Source organism: Bactrocera neohumeralis, chromosome 5, assembly GCF_024586455.1.
Source record: "Bactrocera neohumeralis isolate Rockhampton chromosome 5, APGP_CSIRO_Bneo_wtdbg2-racon-allhic-juicebox.fasta_v2, whole genome shotgun sequence".
NCBI lineage: Eukaryota > Metazoa > Arthropoda > Insecta > Diptera > Tephritidae > Bactrocera > Bactrocera neohumeralis.
The window spans coordinates 49,028,277-49,049,117 of NC_065922.1; the positions used below are offsets into that span (position 1 = coordinate 49,028,277).

A 20,841-nucleotide genomic window follows, 5' to 3' on the forward strand; every position below is an offset into this window, starting at 1 on the left:
CCGAAGTAAAAAACACACCAGTCTCGAGATGCTGAAGAAAGCCATTATCCGTGAGTGGGCCAAAATACCGGCAAGTCACATTCGGGCAGCTTGCGATTCGTTTTTGACCGTCTCAAGGCCATAGTTAAGGCAAAAGGTGGTCATATCGAGCAAAAGTGAATTGGTCCTGAATTTATGATTATTTTCACACATTTTGTACTTTAAAATAAATAAAAACAATTTTCCAAACCGAATTTGTGGCTTTTTTAATTGCTACTCGAGTGCAGGACCCTGTAATTCATCTATAAAAGCTCTATGAAAATCAGTTATTTTTAGTTTTTTCATCTCTTAATAAAAAGATGAAGAAAAGAATAGTTTTTTGCAAAAATTTTCATTACCTTAGTCGCTGAGTTTAATCAATAGATAGTCTAGATAATCACGGAATCGAAATTGTGGTCCGGTTTCAATCGTTACTCAAAAATAATTCTCATCGACTACACTACTGCGTAAGTACCCAGATTTTCGATAGATTATAGGGGCATAAGCTTGGGCCTGAAAACGATTTAGAACCTAAATAATGAAGGTTATGAAAAAAACAGTAAAGGTATATGAAAAAGTAGGAAACCAATACAAGGAACATGATATATGTACATAAGTGTATGGTATGGTATAAGTAGTTGCCTCAATGTCAGAATTAAACGAAGTCCGAAAACTAGCTAAAACAGCAGAATAACTGCAGTGATCAAACTGATCGTTCCTTAAAAATAATACAATACCTAAATATTGGGAATGGGAGAATATAACTGCACCAATACGCAGTACAATGGATGGCAACTGGCTCAGTAATCAGTCGATGAATATTATACCACGTACATCCCAAAAGACAGATGCCATAACCTTGCCAGCCGACTTTTTCGTCTTTCCACGCTTGAGCTTTCGCCTCCTTAGGGCGCCCACTGCCTTCACCGTCCTCGGTGCTTATTTTCCCTCTTTCCAATATATCAAATCTCCTTTCTTGATTTCTCTGGTACAAAACCTACATTCAACAGTATTTTTCCCCCAAAAATCAATACTTTATTAACACACGAAATGCTTTTTGATCTAATTCTTGTAAACTAACACAAGTTGCTTCACATGCTATATCTCAATAACGAATAGTTCCTCAGTTGCCAATTTGTATACGTTTCTTTTAAGGGTGGGGGCTCACTAGAAATCATATAGATGGTTTTGGTGGTACCTTCTATGTAAAGTAAAGCATGGAGTGGTCATCTAGTATCACATATATAGCTTTGAAAATCGTTTTGTACGTCAAATTAAAATTTTTGGAAATTGCTTTGAAGATTACACCTGTATAAAAGGTCCACAATAAATAAACCCATTAAATTAATTTTTTTTTTATTTAAAATATTCCGATCCACTCCACTCTCATTAAAACCTCCGTCTCCATTGACAAAAAATTGGGTCCCCTGGTTTTCATAAGCGTCTCTGGTAGTGAATTTGCCACCAGGAAAATCATTCACCAATGACAGTAACAGACATAATGTGGAAGCATAGGAACCTCCCAATCAATCTCCTGGCCTATGGCCTAGCGTGGTTTTTAAAAAATATAATTTCTCCCTATGGTCCAAAACTAACACTTTCTAGGCGATTGCTTCCTTCTGACGGTCCAACTGTTTTCAAACGAAAGTCCCAATTAGAAGTTTGGCCATAAAGGAGTAGCTTAGTGTAAATGATTGTCCGTCAATCCCACTAAACACATAGCATAACCTTCCCGAACCCCAATCCTGATTTGGTCAACATTTGCGCCATCGTAATTCGACCACGGCCGTTGTCTTACGTGTCCCACATTTCATTAACAGTAACCGTGTACTTCAAAAATGCATCGCTTTTTGATCTATGAGATACATGACGGTCAGACTTTGCAACTTCCATTACTTTACGGATATTTTCGATAGTGTATTGGTGCATCTTTGATAAATAATTACCACAAAGGAATCAATGAGACCCAAATTGTCTCTGATTAGCTGGTAGAGTATCCGGATTTATCAAAGAAATGGAGAAAAAGTTTTTTTTTAGTATGAAATCTAATCTCTATTATTGAATGGTATTCGGGAGGTACAGATTTCTAAAGCCATCTATTGGAAAAATAATTTATATATTTTTACCAGACCTATATACAGGCTTGATAAAACATCCGGTGTGCCATCCGATTTTAAATCACCGATCTATTTGTGGACAGTCACGCAGTGAAACGATTCAGCATCACTCACATTTGTTTAATACTCAAAGTCATCAAGCAAAAATTGATACCATGTTTTTTATGTAAATTTCAAAATAATCTCAAGCAAACCATTCAAGCTAATCACCTTAACGTTTCTGCATATAATAGATTAAAACTTCGATTTTTGACATTATTTATGTAAGTATCTTACAATATATGGTAAGTTACTTGCAATAAATAATGTTAAAAAGCAATGAGATTGCGCCGATTTAATATCCACTGATTTATATACTTAGCTTATATAATTTATCATAAAAACAAAAATGTCTGCCCAAAAAACGCTTTCTCAGTTAATGATATGTGACAAATACAACAAAGTTCACTCACACATACATATATGTATGTATTTATGTATTCAAAGATGAACACACAGCAACCAGTGGAAAAATATAATAATTAAAAATTTAACTTTAAAACTGTTGAAAAAAAAACTTAAGCAAACTGACAAAATGCTTCCAGCTAAAAGCAAAGTTTGTTTGTAAACAAAAAGCCAAAACGCCATCAGTGCTGTATTCGGTCGGTTGCTGGCAATTTATAATGAGCCACTAAGGTATATGCCGAGGCGTATGAGCAACATATGCACACAGCGCCATATTTAAACTGCTGCGGCAAGTTGAAAGTTAAAAAAGTAAAATTTACCCCCGTTTACATGGTAGGTAAATACAACAAAAACATGCATGTAATGCAGGGATATTAATACAGAATGTTAAACAAAAATTGCAGCGCTTTGCTTTGCTGCTGACTTGTGCGTTTTCTTCAATGAATCTGCAAGTGAATATCTGTTTATGCTAAAAAAAAATAAAATATTATTATAATTGTTAATATATTTTTAATTTGTATCAAATTTTTATTGTATATAATTCATTTCTATACTATTGCAACATGTTGCAAGTACTTTTTTATACTTGCTACTCCAATTATTAAACTGAATATACAGATTTTCGGTTTAAAAATAAAATTTTGAATTTTTCGCGTTTAAAAATAACTTAATTCCAATACGTTCTTGTTTTAATATTTGGTTTGGATTTTCAGAGTAAAAGTCCAATTTTATTTATTTTTATTTTTGGTTCTGATTCTAAGATTAAAAATCAAATTTTAAATTTTTCGCGTTTAAAATTTTATTTAATTTCAATACATATTTTTTTTAGTTTTTGGATCTAATTTTGAAATTAAAAGTCATATTTAAATTTATTTTTTGGGTTGAAAAATTAATTTAATTCCAAAACATATTTTTTTTAGTTTTAGGTTTTGATTTTGCGATTAAAAATTAAAATCTTAAATTTTTCGAGTTTAAAAATTATTTTAATTTCAAAAAATATTTTTTTTTTTTATTTTAGTTCTGATATTGAGATTTAAACTCAAATTTAAAATTTTTTGCGCTTAAAAACTAATTTAATCCAAAAACATTTTGTTTAGCTTTTGGTTCTAATTTTGGGATTAAAAATCAAATTTTAAAATTTAGGTGCTTAAAAATTAATTTAATTTCATACATATACACATATATTTTTTAATTTTTGGTTCTGACTTTGAGATTAAAAATCAAATTAAAAAAAAATTATTTAATTACAAGACATATTTTTCGATATTTTAATTCCCTATATTCAAAAAATTACATTTTAGAATTCCATATATATTTTTTTTAATTTCAAAATTCGCTGCTCTAACAATAAAATAATAAAAAAAAATTATAAAAATAAAAAAAACCTATTTTCCATACTTTTTATCTCTCTAATGATTTATCTTTCTCTTCTCCTCCACAGCTTCGATGTAGAAAATGGCCAAGGCGCTAGATCACCGCTTGAAGGCGGCTCACCAAGCGCCGGCTTGGTACTGCAAAATCTTCCACAACGTCGCGAATCGTTCTTGTATCGCTCGGATTCCGACTTTGAGATGTCGCCAAAGTCGATGTCACGCAACTCAAGCATTGCAAGTGAAAGGTATGTCCAAATTCCATACTTACATATATTATTTAAAATAGTACACTAAGTAGTGAGAACTAATTGGTTTTACAATCGAGTGCAAAAAACAACCAAAGCAAATATTTTATTTTCAACACGTTCACATTTTTAAGCCCACACATGCTTTTTTCGATGTAAATGAAAACCACAAAAGCACTAAATGCCCATCATTTTCATTTAAATTTAGTTTCATAATTACTTGCATTAATTGCAATGCGCACATAATTACTTTTGAATTACATGTGTGCTTACATGTTTATAATTCCATATTTATTAAATACCCACTTAGTTTGAATTGAAATATTTACCGTATTATTATTATTATTATTACTATGAATATTGCTATTTTTTCTATCCACTATCGAGAGCCTAACCACAATTCACATCGCAAACAATCCATTTATATGCATTTGAAATACATACTACACATATATACTTAACTTTTATATTGAAATTTTCCATCACACAGTTCCGTTTTAATTTCCATTATCCTTAAGCCGCTTATGAAATACAATTACGCATACCTTTGGTGGCAACAGTCATCTCATTTTCTCCCTTTTTATTTTAGTTTTTCTGTTTTTTTATTTGTGTTTCCATTGGAGTTGCATATTTTATGTAAATGTCGCAAAATTGTTTCCTCTCTGCATCTCACTTACGATTTTCTCCAACTATTCGCTGTGATTTTGCCATTTTCTTCTTTGCACTTTTTCGCCTTCGCCTGCAACAGCTTTTGTACTATTCAATTTCCATACTTTTCTCTTCGGTCATCTAATTTGCTTGGCATTTTTCATTGTAATCATTACTAATTCACTTGAGAATTGTTCATCTTTGGAATACCATCTCTGCTCGTCGAACATGACATTGTTGCATTATTTAATGTTACTTGATTTGATTATATTTTCTTTAATGTATTTTCTATAACTAACTAAACTTATTATATTTACTTTAAATTAGTTCAATTAAGTTTAATTTTTGGTTATACATCAGAGACTGTAATCATATTAAGTTTTATTTCAGAAATGATGAAATAATTATTATATACGAAGATTACTTTTTACATATATTTCGGTATTAAAGAACATAACGTCACCTGAAATGCAAAATAACGTAACAACATTTTCGAAAATTTACAGTGGCGTGAATGAAACACGAAATAAAATGGAACATGAGTGAAAAAAAAATTTTAATATTGGTTAAAACGGGTTTATATTTGAGCGCAGAACCTGAAAATGTTGGACAAATGTCATAATATGAATGTAATTTGAAGTAGTGAATCGTAATCAATAAGATACTCAATTTCGAATTTTTTGATGATACGTTATTTTGCATTTTAGGTTGTACTGCATACAGTTGTTTCAGTTGATGTGTGAAAGCTAGCATTATCGTGATTGGTTTTCCTGATTTCTTCAAAGACAAACAATTGTTTATAAAATACTCAGAGATTACTGTTCTACTTTGATTTAGTAGTATGGTTGACCTTGTCCAGTTTTTTCTCGAAAACATGCAACCATTTGCTTAAAAATTCTTCGTATGCGAACAATTTTTGTTGAATTCGACTAATCTAGATACACGCAAAAAGTCGACTGCTCTATCATCTTATGTCACGATTTCACAGACGTGTTTCGCACACCGCTTTCTTATTTCTTAACATTTCTCTCGACCAATCGGTACGAGCCTTTTGTTGAGCGATTGAAAAATAGAGTGGGATCCAACGTGAAAAAATTTGTTCCAAACATTCATGCAATAGTTGTCACAATCCCACGATAGGTCACATGACGATTTCGCAAAATCAGTTTGCACACAGCATTTAATCCGGTAAAGAACAACTGGTTTTGGACAAACTTCACGCAGCTCTTCCCGGAGTAGTCTACGACCTCGGCTGAATTTAAATTTTATGTGAATATATAAACACATACAGTGTTTGTCCGGAAAGTAATAGCACTGATTTTCTTCCGCCGCGACTATACTTCGAAGCGTGCGCGCACTGACTGGGTTCGGTAGAGGGCATTCCTATCTAACGACCTAGCACCTGGAAAGTCAAAACAAATATTTTCGCACAACGTGTTTCTGTAAGTGGTGTAGTAGAGTAGAGGTACGCGATTGAATTCTGTATGAAACTCAGTAAATCTGCGACAGAGACGTTTGATGTGCTCAAGCAGGCTTACCCAGATGTTGATATAGCAAGAAGTGGTGTGTTTCGGTGGCACCAGGCCTTTTTGGAGGGCCGGGAAGAGGTCGCTGATGAATGAGCAAATCCAAAGTGAAAACGATGCTCATTGTCTTTTTTGACACCAAAGGCATCGCCAACCATGAATTTGTTCCTCCTGGACAAACCGTCAACGCCAAGTTTTATGTGGAAGTTCCCAAGAGACTCAAACGAAGGGTCAATCGGGTCCGACAAAATATCGCAGTCGATTGTGAGTTGCACCACGACAACGTCCCGGCTCACACCGCCTTTCTTGTGAACAGCTATCTAACCAAGACCGGCCTCTCAACTCTTTCGCAGCCGCCCTACAGCCCAGATGTGGCCCCCCGGGACTTTTTTTGTTTCCTTGCCGATGAAAGGCAAGAATGTTGAGAAGACAGAGGGGAACTAAGCTGTATGCACCTCGACTCTCAAGGCTATTCCGGAGAATACCTTCCGTGACGCCTTCAATGCTTGGAAATCGCACTGGCAGCGCTGCATCGACGCAGAAGGAGCCTATTTCGGAAGTTTTTAAAGAATTCTAACGATTGGTTCAATAAATTTTTTTCAATCAACTTTCCTAGTTCTAATACAGAACTTAAATTAAGTTAGTTTAGATATTGCGGTCGATCCCCGCGATGAGAATCACACTTGGTTAGTTGTAAACCATTTCATTCGTTTTCAACCATTTACCCGAATGACAGCAGATATGATATCCAAGATATTTCGATATTAGTCTTCCGAGGGCTGGATAATTCAGCTTAAAGTGTCAATGATTCTCAAAGCGTTCACAGTTGGCTTCTTGCAAAGTTTGAAGCTGCACCACATGTAATTTTGACATCAACAACAATATACACTTTCAGAACAATTAATCCACTAGACCTCTTGCAGTCTACTCTGAGTCTTATAGAGCCATCCAGTGTTAACCCACGTAAAGAAAATAAAGGTCTAAGCCAATTACCAATCTGATAATATTGGCAGGAGGGTCGCCTTCCTTGCTAGCTTGTCAGCTTAATAGTTTTGCTATGATCAGACGGCCATAGGAAATTATGTCGTAGTAAATAAATCAAAGCAATTAACAAAAAGGCGAGAGATTGTCTGGGCTTGGGACCACCACGTTCATAGTTTGGAAACCGCTTACGTGGTTATAGCCAAGTTTACAACAGCAGGCTGTTATCTTCCTTTCATCGGTAAGGCTTTTACGAGGCGGATCCCAAATCCAGCGCACAACACTGGGAAGGGATGTTTCACCTTCTCACTTTTAGCTCGCTTTTTCGGCTACCCAGATGATAAGAATCGTTTCTAGCCACTCCCAAGTTAATGGCGCTCAGGGAACTTTCCGCAAGTAAGAACTTCTACACTTGACTCCATTCTTTGGAACTAATTTACACCATTTTTCCGCACTCAAACCGTACTCAAGAAAACAAGCCAAATACTGCTCAAGCGAACGTTTCTTTTTTAGATTGAATTCAGACGTTTTAGCGTGATATTAAGGGCACACCTAGGAGCACGAACTGGAACAAATTTGGTGCGGTTAGGTCAGTTTTTATACCTAGAAGAAAACGTGAGATTCCCTATAATATATATATGTTTGTATATATAGTATATAAATTATAAGCATTAGGAGGTGTCGGTTTAATCATGTCTGGATGTTTGTCTTATTGTCTGTCTGTATATGCACAACCTAGTTCCTTAATGTTCCAGATATCAATCCCAAATTTTGGACACGTCTATTTCATGTCAAAAAGCTGATCACTGTTTAGAACCGCTGATATCGAACCACTGTTATATATCCCCGTCATCCAAAGCGACAGTCGGAATCAAGTCCTTTTATGGAAAACTTTTTCACTTGAAGAGATATTCATAACGTATATTCATAGCTAATAGCCTATACCATAGTTTCATAGAAACTAACCGATCAAAACCAAGGATTGTTTTTCTTTGGGAAGGATACTATAGTTTCAGTGCAACTTTTTTTCTTTCTTTACGATTATGTACGCAATCAGATAAGTCATCTAAGAACTCTATTTGTTGAGAAAAATTTTAGGCCAAATAGTCAGTTTAACTCTCCTCCTGGGTAACTTTACAGCGCAAACGCTCTGTTAGCAACAACCAATATTTAAACACGTATATGCACATACACATGCATAAATTGTCGTCTTCACATTTGTCAATGCGGTTTGTGCAACTCAACCGACTCCCTTGCTTTTACTTAATTTGTGTATGTGTGTCAGCACTTGTACTAATTGGGCAATATTTGCAAGCTTATATTTAATGCAAATGTGTTGTTGCAAGCTAAAGTTTGGCAGGTATACAAGCGTTCTGGGAAACCACATTGTAATCCACTGGCAAATTGAACTGTATTAAAGTGAACACGGCAACACTGAACGCCACTAACAAATGTGTTTAGCAGTTGTAGGTCATACTCACTGAGTATAGATAACTGATACTGAGATAAGCATTAAGCAAAGTTATACACACGCCTGCATATCGTAGAAGTATATTTGTATTTATCTCTTTAGCTTCAATATCCGACGGAAATAAATGTGCAATCGGTTTGCTGGTAAACAGTCAAGCTTGACCTCAATTTACAACAACACTTATATGAATGTAGTAACTGTGAGTTGTATTGGGTTGTAGTTGTTACTAGGTAGAAAAGTTGCAAGTTTAGGGCTCTTCAACCTTCATTAATTGCGTCAATTAGTCGAAAGATTTACATTTCCTATTTAATGCATATAGTTTTTTGAATGCCTAAAGTAGGAAGCTGTTTAAAACGGCATTAACCTTGTGCTTTACATAGTCTATTCAAGTATAAAACTGATGATTATATTATTTGGGATTTAAGCACACGCCTCTAAATTGTAATGTAAGTATATGTTCAATTCACAACCTGTCGTAAAGGATCGTAAAATCGTAGATAATTTTACGATTTTACTCCAATAGTTTTCCAGTAAGAGTGATATGATATATTTTCAAAAAATACACTAATTGTTAAGAAAATACAAATACAACATTGAACATAATTAACTTCTGGTTATAACATCATTCAAATGGCCTCCATGGCTTCTTTTCTTCTTGTTTACTGGCGTAGAAACCGGTTTTAGCTGAGTGAACAACAGCCTCTCATCCGAGACAGTTTATAATAGCTCGCCAACAAACGGATGTTCTTAGGTAGCCACATCTTGTTGGAACGAGATGTTTTCCATATCAACTTCCTCCAATTGCGGTCTTAAAAGGGTGATTATCATTGATCTATACCGCTCTCCATAGACAGTGAGGGTGTCACCAACCACCAAACCAAAAAACACACCAAACTGTCAATTTAGGAAAATGTAATGATTGTTCATGAATAATTTGTGAATTTTCTTCGCACCATAATCGTCACTTTTGTTTATTTACCGCAAAACTCAGATGACAGTGAGCCTAGTTGGAGAAGATGATTTTCTTGAAAAAGTCGTTAGCGTTTTCAAGTTCACGACGTTTACAGTGGTCCAATGGCTTCAGTTCTTGAGTGAGAACGATTTTATATGGATACAAGTACAAATACTTTCTGAAAATCCGGCAGGTTGTGGCATAAGACAGTCTCAATTCTTGAGAACGTCACGAAGTCGATAAGCTGCGGTCCTCAGCAATACTTGCCTGAGTACAAGGGCGGATCCACAGGTGGGTGAGGAAACTGCGGAAAGTCCCCTACAAAATCCATTTAAAATATTGTCTTTTGCTCACAATAATACAAGTATTTTTCATTATCCATAATGAGCGACCAATTCTGCACCATGTGTCTATACCGTGAGCAATAAACTGAATAAATTGTCTGCTTACGTCGGAGCAATTTCAATTGTTTACACTTGATTCCACTAGAGACGCTATTTGAGTTTGTTTATTTACAGAAGCAGCCAATCTTATAATTGATTTTATGACCAAAAAGCAAAAGTGTTTTCGAAACCTACCCGAACATCTGGCAAATTGCAAACGCCAATGCAGACGGTTGACGATCACAAGCAATAAATGAGTGAAACAAGATAGAACTACCAGATGCTATATGCAAGTTCATTAGAAAGAAAATGCACTTAAAATCGAAAATGCATTTAAAGGCACTCACACAGAGCAAAATTTTGTTTTTGCATGGTAATCAATTTTTTTATATGTTTTTTTAAGTATCTCACACCCGCACAGCTGCCACAGAGCAAAATGTCGATGCTCTGCGCTGTTGACGCTCAACTGTCTGCTCAATAAAATGTCATGCATTTATAATGACTCTTAAAAGTTTAAAATGTCCGTTTACTCGAATGACATGACACATACATATTTTGCTATATATATATGCACACATAAATGCATTAACTTATGTATTCCGCTTTCTTCAACATTTTTATGTTTCTCTTGACGCTGAAATTTGTCCGAACATAATTTATGGCTTGCAATTTGCTTGTCAGTAAACTTTAAAAGCCAATGTTTATGGCAGCATTTTTCTAAAATGCAATATAGTAATTTTGTACGCAGAGATTGGTGAATAACATGTAATATGGCAGATATTTGAGGATACCAAAAAATAGTCAAAAAGTTTTAAAATATTCCGCCTAGGAGGATTTCGATAATTCTTTTTGAACTAGGCACCCACTTTACGGGATAACGTGCCCTTATGCAGCTTAGAAGTACATACATATAAAATTATACTGACTCCGTTTCTGAACATGACGAAGTAATGCCAAGAATATACTTTATTTCAATCGCTTTGATTTATTTCGACCTTATGAAGCCATTTGAGAAAAAAACTTTTATTTTTTGCCTCTTTTAAATAAGAAAAGATAGATATTTTGGTGGGTTTAGAATAATTTTGGCACCAGAGTGTAGAACAAGTCACTAAACAAATGTCAAACTTCCACTTAAGAAACTTTTGGCATATTTTTGACGACTCTTTTTTTAGTAGAGAAAAGAAGCGAAAACAATGTCGTCACATTTGCTTAGGTTGGATTAGGTTAATCTACATAGCCCAACATAGACCAGTTTTGGTCCTTTGCGATACCATATCGAGTTCAGTTGTTGAGTACACGAGGAGTGGTGATCCATTAAGATGCCTGCGCTTGGCGCGAATTCTAACAGACTCTGTGGCCTTACCACCATACCTCTTCCAGTGTATCATACAGTGAAGGCCCCAGGTGCTTACAGCGCAGCCAAGGCGGGACAAGCGCACAAGCGATACTTCATTGTTTCCCTTATGCTTTGCTCTACACATCTCCTTCAGTCTTCACGATCTGTCAGCTCCATTCTGCGGGCGTGTGTCGCCACCAAGCAGCATTTCTACTGCGGCTCTGCTTACCACTTACACTTCTGGCCAATATGCGACACGAAGTTACTGCCTTGATTGCTGTAAATCCAACTGTTAAATTTTCCAACACTTCATTTCAACATTTTCTACAAGGAAAATAAGTTACAACAACAATTTTATATTTGAAAAAAATTCACCTCATAAAGTGCTCTGCACATTTTACAATCTTTTTCCCATTATAAAATTCTGTCAACTAGAAAATCAATCAATATATTATAAGACTGAATTTCAATATCTTGCGCTTGCTCTTTCTAGATCAAAATTGTTGTAAAAAATGTTGTGATGAAAACCATACGTCTCAAGAAAAGCAAATATGTATCTTAAAAACCACGAAAAATGTGCAACTCTACACTAACTTCTTAAAACAATCATCTGGTAACCACTTCAGATATCCGTTTTATGCTTCAAAGCCCAACAGTTATTTATCGAGAAACCGAAAATCCTTCAAAAGGAATGATCTTGGAGATGCGGGGCATCGATCCCCGTACCTCTCACATGCTAAGCGAGCGCTCTACCATCTGAGCTACATCCCCAACTTAACATCAATCACATATTAAAAGTTGAAAAAGACCATAAAGGTAAACAAAGCTCAAAGTGAAACAATAAAAAACGAATCAACTATTAAAAAACTATTCGAACGACACTGAAAACTAAGAAATGCAACACCCAAAGCAAATGAGGGCAAACAGCGTAAGCGATAAAACCATTAAGCTACAATGACTGGCTTCTGACTTATGGCTTAAAACTATGTCAGCGAGTTTAAAGCATGCGGTATCGAACTGGTCTCGAAACGAGCTCATTGCTTATGCAAGCTGCTGGCGCGCTGCTTAATAATGCTTGCCAAGCATTTCTTGTGGCTCAAAAGCGTTGTTGTGGACATTGGTTTTTAGGTGTGACCGTTTACTTTTTCGCTGTGAAGTGTCGCCAACACTAAGATAATGGTATGCGGCTCAATGGTCTAGGGGTATGATTCTCGCTTTGGGTGCGAGAGGTCCCGGGTTCAAATCCCGGTTGAGCCCACACAGTTTTTTTGGGGTTATGTACAGAGAAATTAGTATTATTTTTCTTTGTTGCTCCACTATCGTTTAATTTGAGACATTAAAATTATTTGTTTCAAATTTTTTTTTGCATAATTGATCCAAAAATAGTTGCTTTCAGATATTTTGAATATTTCTTAAAGTTATACTATATATGCTCATATTTACTTTAAATATTGCAAAATATGTTCTATGTGTTTTCTAATAAATTTCACATACCCAGTCATCTACACTTACTATATATGTATGTATCCCTTTTTCACAACAAAAATCGCTTACTCATGTATATTCGCCAAGTCAGCGAAGAAATTCGTTTCCACTGCTTTGCCCCTAATTGCATAACGCCCTTTTTGGAACCAAACGAAATGCATAAGAATTTTCAATTGTGAGTTTGCTGCTAAATGACGATATTCATACACATATACATATATACATATATATGTATAAAGTAGAAATCTTCAGTGAAAGAATTCATTTCTGTCATTATGTGGAAGTGGGTACATATAATATATACCGAAATTATAAGGCAATTCGCACAAACTCGGCCGCGCTTGCAAGGGGTCTGTAGCCTAATGTGCATAATCCCATTGTCGGATTTTGGCGCGCAATCCCTTTGCATTAAATAAAATAGAAACTACCCTATTACAAGGTAAATAAATATACTTGCATCGGTATGCGTTGTACGAAAATACCCTGCAAGACACAAATGCTTTCAAAGCGATGCAGAGCTCGGCTGGAAGTAGTGAGCTGCTGAAAAATATTCGTCTCAGATATATGTTACTGAAAATAGCTTACATAACATCAATTATCAAATAAAGAGTTTTTCAGTAGGGCACTACAAAAGTATTTTTTTAAGTTAAACAAAAACGGGTGGATGGGACATCAATGTAGTTCTTTATTACTGTGAAAGTACGTAGGATGCCATTATGTTTGGAACTCGTTGACAGAAGTCCAGACGCTGACCCCATTTTCGACGGTTTTCAAGCATAACTCAGCCGGTACTGCTGCAATTCGTACGGTAGATCATAGACTTGACGCAGGCACACAGAAAATAGTCTAATGGCGTCAAATTCGGCCAATTGACTGGACCATTTCGTGAGATAACACGTTTACCAAACTTGGTTTCCAATAAGTCGATTGTGACATTCGCTGTGTGGCTTGTAACGCCGTCCTGTTGAACCACAAATTGTCCAAGGCCATATCATTAAATACGGGCCAAAAATATTCGGTTATCATTGGGCGGTAGCGATTCCCATTCACAGTAACGTGCCGGTCTTGATCATCACGGAAGAAGTACGGCCCACTGACGCCTCCGGCCCATAAACCACACCAAACCTTAATTTTTCCGGGATGCTATGGTAACTCAGGGAGTACGTGTGGATTGACGAAGCCATTCATCCTGAAATGAGCCTCAACGCTTAAGATGAAAATCCTGATCATTTTCAAGTTGTTGCTCAGCCCAGTTCACGTACATATGACAATTCTGGTGGTCAAGCGGCTCTAGTTCTTGTATCAATTTGATCTTGTAAGGATGTAGGCCAAGATATTTTCGCAAAATTCGCCACGACGAAATCACAGAAATGCCCAACGCTTTAGAACGGCATGTGAGAGGCTGATTTGGGTCTTCCTCAATTAATGCGCTAGTGGCAGCATCATTCTCACTACGGACATTTCTTTGTCTCACTGGTACGGGATCATTTTGTACTGTGCCTGTAATTCAAATTGTTGATCTGACAGGACGTTTATGATGACCATTGAACGTAGCGCTCTTGAAATTGAGGTCACTGACTCCGAATTTCAGTAGTAAATTTTAATAATTTCGACTCATTTTTGGATCGTATATTTTTCCATGATAAAATGGCAAACCTCACTGAAGAGAAATAGCAAAAGAGCGGAAAAAATATGGCGTCGTTCGTATCAGTATACTTTTTTCCCTATTGAAAAACCCGTTAGAATCCTCAGCTATACTGTACTATCGCTTTTGCGACCTCTCCTTGACGTCGGTTTTCAGGTATTTTGGTACGAGACTTGCAATGACACGATTCGTGCTTAAAATATTAAACAAAAATGGGCTGAGTCGATCCATAAGTGGTGTTGCGTTCCTCTGTTCTTTAATCTTTTCGGTTTTATCATCATTAGCAGAGGTTTTAAGGTTTCCGTAGCCGTGTTTTCATTGGAAACATAAAATTTCGAGCAAAATAAAATCGTTTCACAAGTTCAATATTTGAATTCAGATCAAATTTCCGTAATATTCCAACTATAGCAGAGCCACAGAGGCTCAGCAATCAACGACAGAACTTAATTTGGATATTCATGCCTAGCTCTTCCCACCAAAAGAATCTCTAGCGTTGTTTTTAATAAAATTCAGATCGACGTTACTACTCTTTACTCTTTACTTACTCTTTTAATATGAAAATGCATTTAACCCACTGCAAAAGTAATTCCCAGCACTGTACCTGAAGGGTAATGGCAACATATTTATAACTACACTTCGGCATTACCTTTAAGCATGTGTGCACAATAAACGCACACACACACACACATTTAAGCGCATTATTTTCGCACTTTTTTCTCTTCTTCTTCTTCTTCTCGCTTACTGAGTCTCCTTAATAAAGGCGCACAATGCGATTATTTTATGTTGCTTTTTACGTGACTGCCACACTTTTTGTTGCTGTTGTTGTTGCCAACACAATCTGCTGTGTCATATTGTTTAGATATTTGTCTATCTGTGTGTATATGTGTGTGTGTGTTTGAAATTTTTGGCATGAGTCGACGGCAACTGCAAATGTTAACGACAAAGCCACAAGCCAAATGACCTCAGTGTGAACGTCAACGTCAACGTCAGCGCCCACAGGTTCGAGACTGGCACTGCCACAAACAGAATCAGAATGCCAACAGAAACGAGCGTCATCGCATAGACGCTTCGGTGTCTGTGGCTTCGCTGGTGTCCTCGTCAACGATGCCAACAATGTGAGCGTGGCGCTGCAACGCCGTGATATCCACAGCAATCCATCTCTCCGGGGGCCAACACCTGCTATATAGCTTCTAGTACTACAAAGGTTTTTAGGTGCGCTGTGTTGCCATGGCTACGTACCTATGTGTCTACATAATTCTCTTTCATATGTAGCATGCTTGCAGGCTCCTTCAAACACTCTCGACTTGACAATTGATGCAGCGACATTTGACATCGTTTTTAACCTCATTTCGGTGTTGTTGATGGTATTTGCCACAGCAGTGTATGCCAAGTGACATAAACAAGCACACTTACATACGTAATCGTCACAATCTGCATATGCATATTTGTATATATGTATGTATATATGTATTTGTTTCTATACGCCACCGACATGGCTTCAAAGTAGTATGCGTCAGCTCGAGCTTTTAAGCAGATTTGCCTCAAGTATTCTGCTGGTGTCAGTAAATATATTTACCCTTTTTCAATGAGCTTTCACACACTCACAGTCCTTTATGCACACACACACCCATGCAAAAGGTCTTCATTTCTCGGAAATATTTTGTACAGCCTTAGGGTTATGGGTTATCTACATATATGCTGCCATTTTGTCACATACTTTGCCACTCACTCGTTCCACTGCGTGCTCGACCGCCTTTCTTTCTTCGGTTTGTTTAAATTATCTTTTATATATAAATATGTAAATTTTCTTCCTGGAAATTTTTCTTTAAACAAAAGTTTTAATGAGGTTTTTGAAAATACTACTCTCTATTACCTGCCTAAGCAACCACATTCAGTTTTGGTTTTTAATATAAAAATTCTATGAGCTTATAAAAACAGTTATTTTTTAACTTATAGTTGATAAAAAACCAGTAGCTTCTCCCATCTTGCTCATTCCGACAGAGAAAGAATTTTGAATATCTCGCTTTCGAAAACCAAAACAGCCTTATTGTGTAATTAGTCGAAGAATCCTAGCTTCAGATCCAAAAACATGAGATCGGTTTTGTTACAGTTAACGGAACGAACCAAAAAACTGTAGTCGTTATCTGTGGAACCATTCATTTAAATAGAGCTCAGAGCCATCAAATCACCATACATATAACAAAAGTGAAATTCTTTCTTTACAAACATTAGAACCATGTTATCTGATCATCCATTGTATTTAGATCACGCTTTATACTACTAAGAGCAGAAATTAGTAAGGCTTTGTTCATAATTTTAAAACTCTTAATTTATTCTTAAGGTAAGCCCCCTTGGCCACAATACACTTGTATCAAAGTTTTTTCCAATCCTCGAAACAATTGTTAAAGTCAATTTACGGAATAGCCTTCAATGCGGATGGCGATTCATATTTAATGTCTTCAATTGACTCAAAACGGTTTCCTCGAAGCGGTCGTTTGAGTTTGCTGAATAGCTAGACATCATACGGCCACCGTATTCGCCGGTACGGCACGATATTGGTTGAAAATTTTACGAAAACGGTGCGCGACGGTGCATTATCGTGGTGCGAAAACCAAGAGTTGTCCGCCCAGAATTCAGGCTTCTCTATATGAATAGCTTCCTGCAAACGACGCATAACACTCAAATAGAATTCCTTGTTGACAGTTTGGCCGGACAGAAGGAATTCGGAGTGCCCACATCTTGATAAGTGAAGAAACATAATTACCTTGGTTTTTTAATATGACTTGAAGTGGTGTTTTCGACTTCGGCTCACCTTTGCCACGATATTCGGCCGATTGATCATCTGTTTTCTGGTCGTAATCATAGATTCAAAACTCATTGTCAGTGATAATACGTTTCAAGGCATCCTGGTAGTCGGAAAATATTGTTTCACTGCCGTTAACGCGTCGTTGTTTTCGAAAAAATTTAGTGTTTTTGAAACCAATTGTTTTTTCACATTTCTTAGGCTCAAATGATATTTTCAAATGGTTTTCATTGATCCTTGCGTTATTCCAACAGTTGCCTGTAAGATCTTTGAATGTTAATCATAGATTCTCTAGCACCGTTTCCTTTATTTTATTGGCGTGTTGATCATTAGTTTATGTTGATGGCAGTCCTGGTCGCCGTTCTTTTCTTCTTTTTGAATAACTTGATGCAATAAAAAACACTTTCTCGATCATGTTTTTTTTCTTTTCCTGTTCTGTTGTCCAGCCTCTTCATCTTCTTCTATATCGGTTGTTTGCTCCAACTTAGTTGATTTTTCCAATTGCAGAAGATAGAGGGAATAATCGAACCGTAATTAGTATTTTTTCTATCTTTTAAACCAAATTAGTTGGTTTTGGTTTCTTCACAGTTGTAGAAGGTAGATATAATTTTGGTATCATTATTAATTTTTCTTTTTCTTTTACTTCTTCTAATCTTTTTGCATACTTATGGAGCGCCTGAAAATATACTTCATTTATTTCTTTGAATCAGTCATCCATTTTTCGAACATAATCGAACTTGTAACAAACACTACGTATGCCAAAGAATATTGCTTCCCTATGTTTCTTTCAGGCATCATGTTTAGCTCATACAATTTTTCCTTGAGGCTTTGAATTCTCCTCTTGCTGATGAAAACTCCATCATCTAAATCAAGCGTATCCGATTTAGTTCATTCATATGTAGTTTGATTCCTTAATGGCTTCGCTGAAAAAGTGCTGGACGTTTACAACACCTTTTCGGATAAATCTGCCTGGGCATCAAGAATTTTCTTTCTAGTTATAACCATGATGTTTTGTGCCTTGATTCACAGCCGCGGATTTTCTTAGGATAGTCCAATCACCGCGTTTAGTTTCTTACTAACACGACATATGTGATCAATTTTATATGCAGATCTTACAATTTTGTTTAAATTTTTCTGTATAAATAACTAGCCTATATAATAGGACTTTATGTATTGCCTATATATATAATAATTACATTGGGGAGAGCTCCAAATTCGGCTCAAAGAACCAAATGTTAATAACTCAGTGAGGTTTTTTCAAAATCTTACAGCGATTATTTCCTAAAATTATGCTTACAGCATTTTTGCAATTTGTTATGAAATTTTATTTTTTTATTAAAAAATTGTCTAAACAATTTTTTAAATTCCGAAATATACGTAAAACTAAACTTAATTTAACCAAACTAAGGCATATTACTTTTCTTCTTCTTCTTTTAATCAACATTAAGTGACTATCAGACCACTTTATTTTATTATGCTTATTAAACTCTGTTCAGCTCAATACTGTGCGAAAGCAAAGCAAAGTCAAGCAAAAGAAACAGACTTAATTAAAAACTATTGTATGTGCGTTTCTTTTTTTGTGCTCACTATAATTTTGCCATACGGTGCTCGTGCAAATTCCAGCTGACCTACCCCAATGAAATAGTGCAAAAACTACGGCAACGAGCAGATGAAACCACAGTTTTCTGCGCGAAACGGAAAATTATTTTCCTCCATGAAGTCGTACACACACACTCACCAGTAAGACCACTTATACATGCACACATACCCACAGCACTAAGACAACACAATCATCCGCGCACTATTTTACCAGCAAACAGAAAAAAAGTATACACCTGTAGGAAATAATTCAATATTTGATAAATAAGAAATTTTCTCATGAAAACAGGTTTATAGAAAACAGTGCTTCTCCAGTCTATTATGACTAAGTTCATACACTTCTTGATTGTGTCTTGATCAAAAAACTATTTTTTGATTGAGAAATAAATAGGTGCCTGGAATTTATATAGTTATGTAGACAAAAGGGTCTACTGGTCCTTCTCCACTTGGTCTTTCGAACGGAGTAGGGGTCTTCTTCCTCTGCTTCCCCCGGCAGGTATCGTTCCTCGCCGTTACCAATGGTCAAAGGACCAGAACCTCTCTCGAGAAAACTCGTAACGTCGTCTCATCGTCCATGGCTCTGCACCATACAGCAGAACGGGGATTATGAGGTTATGAAGAAGTTGGTCTTTGTTCGTCGAGAGAGGATTGTACTTCTCAATTACCTACTTAGTCCAAAGTAGCACATGTTAGCAAGGGATATTCTGCGTTGTATTTCGAGGCTGACATACATATGTAGTTGGTGGTGTTAATGCTGGTTTCCAGATAGACGAAATAATCTACAACTTCGACGCTATGACTGTCAACAGTGACGTGTAGGTCAAATAGCGAGTACGGGTTTGCTTGACCACCAAACCCATTTACTTCGCTTCTTTGTCCGGTGTAGAGAAAACAGAACTAACGTCCGGGATGTTGAGGCCATTGACATCAATGTCATCGACGTACGCCAGCAGCTGCTCGAATAATTTTCTCCAGCAGTAGATTGAAGAAGTCGCACGATAGGGAGTCGCCTTTTCTGAAACCTCGTTTGGTATCGAACGGCTCGGAGAGGTCCTTCCCAATACTGACGGAGCTTTTGGTGCCGCTTTATGTCAGTTTAAACAGCCATATTAGTTTTACGGAAATACCAAATTCAGACATAGCGGCATAAGGCAGCTCTTTTTCGTGATGTCAGCTTTGAAATCGACGAAGAGCCGGTGTGTGTCGGTCGTGTTTTCACGCGTCTTTTCCAGGATTCGGCAAATGGTGAATATCTGGCCAGTTGTTGATTTTACAGGCCTAAAGTCACACTAATAAAGTCCAATCAGTTTGTTGACGGTGAGCTTTAATCTATTACACAGTATGCTCTGAATTATATTCGAAAATTTTTAACGGCTTAGACCCCCTGGTTAACTGCCTTCGTGAATAACTGAATAAAGTGAATAAATTTTTTGAATGAAGTCATTTTTATATACAACCTAACTGCACATTCTAGTACTTCTTAACTATACGTAAAGAGTGCAGAATCTCGTGACTCGCTAGAGTAGCATCGCCCACCAAGCAGCAATGCACCCTTCATGGTTGATTTGCCGCACGCCCCAATACCTGCAAATATACTTTCTCTCACGGCACTATTCGTATGTACATATATACATCAGTACATACATAGTATGTTTATAACCACACAAACGTATAGAGACCCGCTCAACTCGGTCTGCAAATAGAAATGGCAGTGAGCTGTTGAATGAGCGAAAAATTTAATATTGCGATTTATAATTGCATTCGTGGAAATGCAAACATTTTCCAGATTCAGTCAATCGTGAAGCTTGCTAAAGC

At 36.4% G+C, this 20,841-nt stretch overlaps 1 protein-coding gene and 2 non-coding genes across 11 annotated transcripts in view; 2 read left to right on the forward strand and 1 right to left on the reverse strand.

Moving 5' to 3' along the window:
- Window positions 1-20,841, forward strand: part of LOC126760511 (cAMP-specific 3',5'-cyclic phosphodiesterase) — a 535,699-nt gene that overhangs the window by 451,745 nt on the left and 63,113 nt on the right. For all 9 annotated transcript variants that reach the window (XM_050476199.1, XM_050476191.1, XM_050476192.1 and 6 more), the window contains one exon: window positions 4,021-4,197. In XM_050476199.1, the coding sequence (XP_050332156.1) occupies window positions 4,021-4,197 (177 nt within the window). The remainder of the gene's footprint in view (window positions 1-4,020; window positions 4,198-20,841) is intronic.
- On the reverse strand, window positions 12,193-12,265 carry Trnaa-agc (transfer RNA alanine (anticodon AGC)). Its single transcript has one exon. It is a non-coding gene; the product is annotated as a tRNA-Ala (tRNA).
- Window positions 12,680-12,751, forward strand: Trnap-ugg (transfer RNA proline (anticodon UGG)). The gene has a single exon. It is a non-coding gene; the product is annotated as a tRNA-Pro (tRNA).